We start from the raw sequence: 11,159 nt of genomic DNA, 5'->3' as shown, positions 1-11,159 counted from the left end.
GGTCATAAGTGATAATGCCGCAACCCTATGTAGATAAGACTGCTTCAAATGGGAATTTTTTACAACTAATGGGAATAACAGAATTTTTCCTCAGTTTGGTTAACACAATTTAAATTTTTATTTATTAAAATCAATTTAAAAATATAGTATTTTAACTATTCATAGTATCGGTTTTAAGTTTAATATTGAGTTAGTGAACCTCTTTTTCTTTAAATGTAAATCATCCTTAAACTTAAACTCTTAACTGAAACTTCAGAATAAGTCCTTATATATAAACCATTTAGAATTCATCATAAACACAGATTGTTTAATCTTTTAATAATAATTCTTAACATTCTTAATAATTTACTCTATTAGTTTTATCTTTTTATGGGAATTTACACAAAGTAATAGTAAATTAACTTAAGTCTTTAATTAAAGCGAAGCAAATAAACCAAGCATAAATGTTTCTACTTCGCTGAACTTGCCATAAACGTAAATTTTACCATCTCCATTCAAATTTGACTACCCAACGGTCGTTTTTGTGCTTTTCGTTTCCCATGTTCACCGCGAGAGACGCGTAGGAGGCTCCGCGGAGATTCAAAAAATATCGACCAAACAATTCTATTTTGTGAAGCCGCGAACAAATTATGGAAAATCCAGTGGAAAAAATAAAAAGTGACCCCGAAGAGGAGTGTCTACAGGCTATTTTGCCAGAAGATCATCCACTTCTCGAGCGTTTCCAACAAAATCTCAAGAATCATCTGCTGAGAATCCAGGATCAGCTTCTCAATGAGATTTCTGTCCTGGACAACTCTCTTAAAGTAAAGAGTGATGAACGGCAGGAAATTGGGGCTGCTCTCTATGATCTTCAGCAGCAAATTGGTCAGCAGAGGCATGCCCTGGAAGATTATGAAGTGAAAATTCAGGATGTGAGTGAGAAGAGGCAAAAAATCAGCGCCAATTGCATTGAGTTGAGGAAGGAGTGTCAGGAGAAGGAGACGGAATTGCGTGAAGCTAAGAGGATTCATGCCCAAAGATTGTTGGAATTGGACAATCTCACGGTGCTGGAGAATAATATGTCCAAGTGGGCTAAAGAGGCAAGGGATGAAGTCACTGTGGCCAAGAGAGTGGTCAGCAAGGATTCACGAGATCGTCAGGTTAAAATGGAAGAGAGCCAGAAGATGGAATTATTCCTATACCATCTGGACACTGATGTTCGGTCTCGTGAAAATGAGCTCAACAGCATAAATGAGCAGATTAGGGAGCAAGAAAGTACCATAGAGATGCTGAACAAAAGCCTCGTGGATTCCAATGCTGATCTTGAGATTCTGCAGCAAGAGCACAAGAGAATGACTCAGATTTGGGGAGAAGTGATTGTGGCCATTCAGCAGAGAGACAAAGTTCTGGCCATGGTCCAGGGCGATTTGAACCTCGAGTACCAGAGGCAGAAAGAGGTCCGAGGATTTATAGAGGCCACCAATAAAGCCATCCAGAAACAAATAATCCATAATCACAAGCTCAATGTCTTTCGCAATCGTCTTCAGGTAAAATTTAAATACTTAAAATTGTAGCTTTTACTTTTAAAAGGAAGAAATCACAAATTCGAAAATATTCGTCCGAGTCATAATTTTCCATGGTAACGGACCGTTTAAATGGTAATTTTTCGAAATGAACCCTACTGCATTATGGATTGCATTGAATTTATGAATGAATGCACTAGTAAGGCCTGGAAAACCTCCCCTCGTGGTTCGTTTATGAGATAAAACTTCCACTTAATTTCATTAACAATAATTTAAAATTGAAATTAGCATAAGAAACGATAGAAATTGCAGTTTTTTTTAATCATTTGTAAGGGTTCGTAAAATCCAAAGATTTCATATAATCGTTATGACTAATATTACATAGTATATTATGCTATTTTTTAACGTTTTTTTTGCTAGGGGGAATTGGGGCTACTTTGAGCTGTGGGCCTACATTGATATATGATTTTTTCGCATTTTAAAATGAAGCTGGTCCTTACAATTACTTTTTTCGGATCTAGAAATTTTTTTGTCTATCCAAATTACATCGAATTAGAAATATGCGAAAAATGATTTAACAATGTAACCCCATAGCTCAAAGTAGCCGCACCTCCACCCCCTAATTTTTCTTGTTTTTCTTAAAATTTATTGGTAGGTAACTCTGTAACGATAAAACATAGATTTTTGTTTATAACTTAGAACAAGAAATATTTAGAATGCGTTTTATGTTGGGCACTCAATGGGTCAAGTGGTAGAGCACTCTCTCTATGATGCAAGGGTCCCAGGTTGGAATCCCCTTTAGGTCAGCAGGATTTTTTCTGGCGTTAAAGGTGTTCGGATTGCATCCAGTGAGCTTCACTGCACTTGATTTCCGTGGCATGGGACTGACAATCTCATTCCGTATAAAAAAAATTATAATGGATGTTCCGAACTCCCCTTGCGGAAAGGCCTAGGTTCCTCTATGGAATGTTACCACCATTATTATTATTATTCATCAATGCAGGATTTTTATTCTATAAAAGGGATTTTATAAGTGGGATAAGTCAAAATACCGATTACAGTGTCATCCGAAAGTTTCTTGACAAATCTATGTTCTAGATACCGGGTGGAAAAAAATGATAGAAAAAAAACTTTTATTAAATTTATCTTTTCGCACTTGTTACTTCACTGAGAAAAAACACGGGGGTGCGATTAACTTTTTTTTGCTCATAACTTTAACACTTTTGGGTATAAAATATATCAACATTTTCAATGTTAATTTTACACCTTTTTAAGGGTAAAATTAACATAAAAAAGGGTAACTGTAACCCCTAATACACCTAAAAAGCATAATATTTACACCGATTTCGGATCAAAACTGCAGGATAAAATAAACATTTCCAGAATGTTATTTTAACTTTTTCGGATTTCTGTCAGTGCTGTTACTTGTGATACATGTATCAAAAGAACCTTTTGCCCAACACTGTAGAGCTCTCGAATTATCACCATCGTTTAAATGACCCACCTAAATAAGCATAATTCACATGGAATTTTAAAGAATTTATAATAAAAAATACACTAGGGGAAACTGGGTCAAAAAGTCACAAAACGGATATTTTATTTTTTTACAAACTACTCGATCGCTTCAAAAATTTCTAATTAGCGCAGTTTTGTAGGAAATTGACCGCTCTACAACTTGGTGAAAGTAATATTCCTCTATTTTGTAACGAAATACGTTTATCGAGCCAATTTCTAAAAGGTAATTTTGTGACCATTCTCAAAAATGCTGGGGCAAATAGTACCAGACTTTGGGTCTTATCATATTTTGATTCGCTTTATTACGGTCTTCCGTAAATTTGAAAAAATACATAGAGGTCATATTCAAAGAAAATTTATTCATCTAATAGAGAAAACACGGAATTTCGACCTGGTTCTTCTCCTCCTTTATTCTCTAGCCCTAAGAGAGAGAATAAAGCCCTCTGGCTAGAGAATAAAGGAGGAGGAGAACCAGGTCGAAATTCCGTGTTTTCTCTATTGCATCAAGTTATCGGCCGGATTCCATATAGTATATTTATTCATCTACACCTTTGTAAAACACCGTTTTCTCTGAGAGAAAAGTGAGAAAACGAGGAAAGCGCTTTTCAATCTATTTTAGAAAAAAAAAACACACAACAGACTGCTAATCGTTTGACCAATTCAAACAACAAGCGGCGAGACATAATAATGACATTTCTTTTCGTCGTGAGACATCAGAAATTGCTTCGCTTTTTGTTACTTTTTGCTCCATAGCTTTTGTTACTTTTTACCCCAAGTGGCCATTTTTAATAAAAGGATTAGGGTAAATTGGTACAAGTTGGACAATGGCAAAAGTTGGAAAATTTCGCTGGGACAAGTTGGACAGGCAATTTTTTCTTGATAAATACAGTACTAAATTTTAATTAGTATATTTTTCTATGTTATAGTTTAATTATTTGGTTCCTTGTGCTGCAAATAAAGTGAAAATCCATTCATATGAATAAGATTTAACGTATAAAATTCTCACCTCAATTGACAGTGTAACTTTTCACCGTCGAAAAAATACATCGATCGGCCATTTTTTCCTAATAAAAACACAAGAAGAGTGACTTTGGTTTTTCGGTTCTGTTGACATTTCTCAATATTTCTGGCAAATTTTAGTGGAATAAAGTGTTTAATCTCGATAGTTAACGGTACGTAATGGTTTTATTTGATATAATTACTAACTGTATGAAGAAAAAGTGCTTATTTGAAGCGTGAGCAAAAGTGACAAGTTGGACATCCGGAGATACGATTGTATTGCAGGGGTTTTCTTTTTATTTCAGATGGGTAAAAAGGCAAATAAATTGAAAAAGTACAAATCCTATACTCAAGACCAAGTGAACAAAGCACTGGAAGCTTTTCGTCAAGGAAAGTCACTAAGTCAGGTGTCAGTACTATTTGGGGTGCCAAGAACAACACTTTTTAATAAGCTGACCGGGAAATGTCCGGAAGAATGCTCTGGGGGAAGGCCTCCTACGCTGCCAAAAGATATAGAAGATGAGCTCGTTGAATGGATTTTAGGATGCAGTGACAAGTGGCATCCTATAACAAAAGATCAAGTCCTCAACACTGTGCAAATTATTTGTAAGAAGTTCAAGATTGTCAACGAGTTCACCGATGGAAGGCCAGGATACTCTTGGTTCAAGAGCTTTTTGAACAGATACCCAGAATTGAGACTTCGTACACCAGAAGCATACACAACCCAAAGAGCTGGTATTACCACTGAGTGGTTTGAGAAAACTCATGAATATTTAAAATCCAAAGATCTTCTGGAACTTCCTCCTGATCGCGTCTTTAATCTTGACGAAACGGGTGTCATGCTTTCGCCCAAAGGTGGACAGGTATATATTATTATTCTATGGAGTTTTTAAATTCATGTTTGAAGTTCTTTGTGACAATTCGTATGATTAAAGAAAACTAAAAGAAGAGGCTATGCAAGAAAAAAAAGAATTAGACTTCAGAAACAGGAAGAAAGGTTCAAAATAAAAGAAGAAAAGGAGCAAAGCAAGAAAATTAAAATATCCAAGAAAAAGATTTAATAAATAATATATATCTAAGCCTTAATGTTTTTTACTTTTTAATTATACACTTTACCCTAGTGGTACAATTGATTCAGTGTGTATGGCATTCAGTAAAAAATCTTGAAACTTGCACAACCTTTCCCTACGCATTGTCCAAATTCCCACGTCCAACTTGTCCCACCCTGTCCAAATTATATTGTTTTGCACTCACGTATTTTTCTTGTATTTAAGAACTTTTCAAACTGTTTTTCAAGAATTTCCATGAAACGGTAATATTCTAGAAGAATCAAGGAGCAAATTTATGTATGTCATCAGGGAAAAATGTATTTATAATGTCTTTAATCTTGTATCAAAGTTCGAGCCTCTGGAAATTGTTCCAATTTATGCAACTTACCCTACTGTTTATTTTCCCAAATAAAAAGTATAACAAATATTTTTAATAATCTTATAATATTGAGGCATAATAATTTATTAGACCAAGCTAATGACAACTTAATGATGTTTATTAAAGATTTAATAATAATATATATCTAAGCCTTAATGTTTTTTACTTTTTAATTATACACTTTACCCTAGTGGTACAATTGATTCAGTGTGTATGGCATTCAGTAAAAAATCTTGAAACTTGCACAACCTTTCCCTACGCATTGTCCAAATTCCCACGTCCAACTTGTCCCACCCTGTCCAAATTATATTGTTTTGCACTCACGTATTTTTCTTGTATTTAAGAACTTTTCAAACTGTTTTTCAAGAATTTCCATGAAACGGTAATATTCTAGAAGAATCAAGGAGCAAATTTATGTATGTCATCAGGGAAAAATGTATTTATAATGTCTTTAATCTTGTATCAAAGTTCGAGCCTCTGGAAATTGTTCCAATTTATGCAACTTACCCTACTGTTTATTTTCCCAAATAAAAAAGTATAACAAATATTTTTAATAATCTTATAATATTGAGGCATAATAATTTATTAGACCAAGCTAATGACAACTTAATGATGTTTATTAAGCGGTATTGCAATTTTTTTTCAAAATAGTAATTTTTCAGCATAAAAATGCATTATTTTGTGAATTATCAGCTTAATCCTTTTTCAAGACGTTGAAAAAATTGGTGTTGTGTTTGGCCTAATTTTGAAAACTCAGATTGCAATTACAGCCTATTGACTCTTTAAGGATGAGTGGGACACCGCTGTAACCAAATCAAAAACTTTTTTTTGACTATAGAAGGCTACTTTGTCTTCTAAATAGTCTAATTTTTTTGGGACACCGGTGTCCGATTCGTCCCTAAAGAGTTAATGCAATTATATCACTCTTTTTAATATCAATATGTGTAGAGGAGCGGCTCCCGGTCAAAATTCCGAAAGCCAAAATCCCGAGAGCCGAAATCCCGAACTGTTAAAAGTGTCATATCAACTTACACGGTAGCACCCGTGCTTACTAGATCCCTTTCAGGATTTCGAACAATCGGGATTTCGGCTTTCGGGATTTTGGCTGCCTCCGAGAGGAGCCCCCTGCCATTATAACAATTGTACCCTAGCGGACTTACAAACCTATTCTGTAGAAATACGAGGAAATAATAAACGTAGAAATTACGCTTTTTATATAGATTTAATTTCCAATTTTGGGGATGATTAAGAAAGACATAGGGACTAAGCTCTCTCTGGCTTAACCCTTTAAGGACGATTGGGTCACACCTGACCCAAAAACAAAGTTTTTACTACGGGATTCTAATGTTTCATTTTGCTCTAAAAGGTCAGAAAAATTATTTTTTCGGACTCCCGATTTCTGACCCTCTCGTCCTTAAAGTTCGGTAAACACGAGGGGCTCCTTTCGCACTTGCTCCTTATATTCACGTCAACAAAGGTAGACTCGCCTTTTGCGGGTACAATGACGATACCCAGGATGTCTGCTGGTCTTCACAAGCCACTGCCATTGTCCAAGCTCGAATTGCACTTACCAGGGTCATACAAGTATACCTAAAGCTCTGTGTATCCTCGCTAGAATTATATGGCTAAAGGGAATACAAATTTAAATGAGTCATTTGTTCTGTGCATAACAGTCTCTTTTTTTAATTTACGTCTTCAATTTCACTGTTAAATTATTTACAAAGAAATGCATCGGTATGTCAAATCTAACTGACTTTTTTTTAACGTTTTTGACGATTCCAGAATTTGTGACGTTACTAATGATTTTTAGGAGCTTTTTAGGCTTAAATTGCCGGCCAGTCTTTAAATTTAAAAGATACTTAAGATACTTAAAAAGGTTCATCCCCTTTCTTTTAAAAACGCTGCACTTTTCGAATGGTTTTATAATGAACTTATTTAATCGATTTCACTTATTATCAGTTAAAATCCATAGTCTTATAATTTCAAGCACTTTGCGAATTTTCAGGGAGATATTAAGGCTTTGGAAAGGCAACTAACGCGGGAGGACAAGGACTATGAGAGATTGTACGAAAAAATTGTGAAGAAATCCTCTATCCTGGATCAAACGGAGACAGATCTGAAGCAGGCAAAAGTCGAAGGAATCCTTCTGGAGAGTCAATTGAAGGCAGTGAGTAGCCGGATTGAGAAACAAGCCAGTCGGAAGGTGGAATTGGAGGAGAAGATCTTGGAATTACTGCAAAATCAAATTACAACGGACAAAGTTGGGCAATATCGTGCGAGGGATTTGCGTGAAATCCAGGAGAATCGCCGAAACGCCGAGATTATGCTCTCAAATACTGAGAATCAGCTTTCAATTCTGCTCCTGGAGCTGGAGAAATATCGAGGAATTGTGGGTAATCATCAGAAGTTGATTGAGAAGCTCCAGGCTAAGGAGACTCAGAAGAAGATCGAAGCTAATCAGCAGGAGGAGGAAATGAAAGTGAGTGATGTGATCAGAAGAATTCCTTGATCTTACCTTTTTATGCTACTTTCAGCATGTCTTGAGTACCATTGAGTCTCGTCAGCGTCGTCTGGATTTGCTAGTGAAGCAACTCAATGAGAAGATCCTGGCTGCTGGTGGTCGGGAGGGGAATCCCGATGAGCTCAAGCTTTTGAGTCTTCAGGGACAAATTGAAAAACTTGATGCTGAAATAAAGAATGTGCAGAATTTCTGGCTGAAGCTCCAAGGACACGTGGTCAATCTTACGGAAAAACGTTCTCAGCAGACCAATGAGATTTTCCTGGCTCGAAAACGTAAGGACTTCTTGGATACTTTATTCGTGCAGATCTGTAGAAAATTTTCTTTCAGAATTCCTGATCATTGATCAAAAATGCAGGAAGGTTGAGCGGGAATTGGAACGGTTGGCAGATGAAGATAGGATGACTGATCGGGAGATTGTTAAGCTTCATTCGCGTCTTGATATCCTCAGTGGACGCTTGTTTGAGGAACAAAAGGATCACGATCACCAGGAAGAGGAGTGCTTCATGAATCACCAGACCCTTACGGCAAAACTCAAGGAATCCGAGATGTCTATTCTAGATCTTGAACGAAGTATCAGAGACTTGAATGCAGAGATTGAGGAGACGAAGGACCTCGTGATTGAGAAGCATAGAGAGGCCCTAGCTTGGGAGACAAAATATCGCCTGGCCGTTGAGACGAAGAAGAGCAGTGACGTGGAGGCATCAGCAGAAGGTGAAACCAGCCACATGAAGGCAGAAATCCATCGGATGGAAGTGCGTTATGCTCAGCTGAAGAAGGCCCAGGAGAAACTCATGCAAGACATGGACAACTGCATCAATCATCGTGAGAACATCTTCACTCAAGCATCAGTCAAGGAGAAACTCCACGGAGGCAGGACCAAAGTAAAATCCAACGTGCAGCAGAAAGTATCCGAGATGCAGTTCAAGCTGAAGCAGATAAACAGTGAGATCACGTCCACAGAACGCAGTTTGATTGGGAACCAGCAGCAACAAGAACACCTTGAACAGGAAATTGGTAAGAAGTGTCAGGAGCTTGAAGCGCAGCAGCATCAAAATTCCCTTCTCGAGTCAGAGATCCGGGAAGGAACGTTACTGAAGCAGGAGAATTTGGAAACAATAGTCCGGAAGCAGCATCGAGCAAAGCGTTTCAAGGCTCTGGCCACAGGAAGAGTAGCCCCAAAATGTCGATCCGAAGCTGCAATAGAACAGAGCATGAAGACCCAGCGGGAAGTTCAGGAGCATCTGACAAATTTGATGGAAAATCTCCTTTCCGATTTCCCACATCAGAAGTTTCCACTCATGAAAATCATTCAAACATTGAAGAATAATTAAAGGGTTATGGATTTAAAAGGGTTTGCAGAAAATTTTAAGCTCCGCCCATAAATAATTTTAGGTTTCGTTTTATTTTGGGGATTCGATAAACTAAATTGTTTTTTTTTTTAATTTAGAATTTCTACCTATTTCTTAGTATTCAGGAGCATACTTTTCTTATTTAAATCGAGGGAAGGACAGAAAGGGCTCCTGGAATATAGGCCACGCCCTTTACAAGTATTTTAACAAACCGAGCGAGGAGGAGTTTAACACGATTGTTTAAATTATGATGACAGAAAATTAATTTACGGTAGACTCTCACAAATTCGGGGAGAATTTACACTCTTCTTCTTGTTTTATACATCACAATAAATTCAATTTATTCCAAACCGATTTCAAATGTAAAAAAAATGGAAAGGAAAGTGTAAAAGGATGGGAATTTTTGATTTCCTGACTTTTTCTAATCTGAAAGAAGTTTGCTGGAAGCATTATAGGCCAAATTAATTTTAATACTGGCGAAACTTATTTTTGAACTTACGGAAAAGTCTAAAACATACGTAAAACTTAGCAATGGGCGTGGCCTAATTTTGTTTAGCCTTTAGAGAGCTGTATTTATAAAGATATTTTTTGATTATTACTTATCCCGAAGGCAGTCAAAATCCTGAAAGTCTAAATTCCGAAAACCAAAATTCTGAATTAGTTAAAATGTCGAATAGTCAATAACTCAGAAAATATCCTTTCATTCCGGCGAGTGAAATGAATAATATCCCAAAACATAAACATTTTCCCTTTTTACCAACGAGTGAAACAAATAATAATCCCAAATGGGGTTTAGAGGTCTTCAACCCATTTAGGATTTTGGCTTTTGGATAGTTTGACATTTTTGGGATTTTAGCTTTCCCAGATTTTGTCATTTTTGGGATTTAGGCTTCCGACATTTTTGTTTGGATGTTGGTTTTGAGGATTTAGGCTTCTCGTCATTTTGTTCTTTTTGGTATTTTGACTTGCGGTATTTTGGCTTTTTGGGATTTTACTTTTCTGGATTTAAGCTTAATCAGATTTTAGGATTTCAACTTTTGGAATTTTGGCTTTTCTTGATTTAAGCCTTTTCGGGATTTTGGATTTCGACAATTTCGCTTTGTAATTCAGTTTTGCGGATTTAGGCTTTTCGGCATTTTGGCCTTTTTTGTATTTTGACTTTCGGTATTTCGGCTTTTTGGGATTTTACCTTTCTGGATTCAAACTTTTCGGGATTTTAGGATTTTGGGTTTTAGAATTTGGGTTTCGGGATTTTGGCTTTTCTTGATTTAAGCCTTTTCAGGATTTTAGCTTTTTGGGATTTTGGCTTTCGACATTTTCGCTTTGGAACTTAGTTTTGGATTCAGTTCAGGATTTTGGCCTTTTCTGTATTTTGACTTTCGGTATTGTGGCTTTTTGGGATTTTACCTTTCTGGATTTAAGCTTTTCGGTATTTTAGGATTTCAGCTTTTGGAATTAGGCTTTCGGGATTTTGAATTTTCTTGATTAAGCCCTTCCGGAATTTTGACTTTCGGGATTTTAGTTTTTTGGGATTTTGGATTTCGACAATTTCGCTTTGGAATTTAGTTCTGGGGATTTAGACTTTTCGGCATTTTGACCTTTTTTGTATTTTGATTTTTGGTATTTTTGCTTCTTGGGATTTTACCTTTCTGGATTTAGGCTTTTCGGGATTTTAGGATTTTGGCTTTTAGAATTTGGGTTTCGGGATTTTGGCGTTTCTTGATTTAAGCCTTTTCAGGATTTTGGCTTTCGGAATTTGAGCTTTTCGAGATTTTGACTTTCGACATTTTCGCTTTGAAATTTAGTTTTAGGGATTTAGCCTTTTCAAGATTTTGGCCTTTTTGG

At 36.3% G+C, this 11,159-nt stretch overlaps 1 protein-coding gene across 1 annotated transcript; it reads left to right on the top strand.

Annotated features, from left to right (window-relative positions):
* Window positions 1–629: 629 nt before the first annotated feature.
* On the top strand, window positions 630–9,298 carry LOC129805192 (coiled-coil domain-containing protein 40). The gene is made up of 4 exons (XM_055852952.1): window positions 630–1,526; window positions 7,450–7,923; window positions 7,979–8,237; window positions 8,293–9,298. Exons 1-4 carry the CDS (start codon window positions 630–632, stop codon window positions 9,294–9,296), a joined length of 2,634 nt encoding a protein of 877 aa, XP_055708927.1. The 3' UTR covers window positions 9,297–9,298.
* Window positions 9,299–11,159: the final 1,861 nt, after the last annotated feature.

Source organism: Phlebotomus papatasi, chromosome 3 (assembly GCF_024763615.1).
Source record: "Phlebotomus papatasi isolate M1 chromosome 3, Ppap_2.1, whole genome shotgun sequence".
Taxonomy (NCBI): domain Eukaryota; kingdom Metazoa; phylum Arthropoda; class Insecta; order Diptera; family Psychodidae; genus Phlebotomus; species Phlebotomus papatasi.
This window is presented reverse-complemented; position numbering and strand designations above follow the sequence as displayed.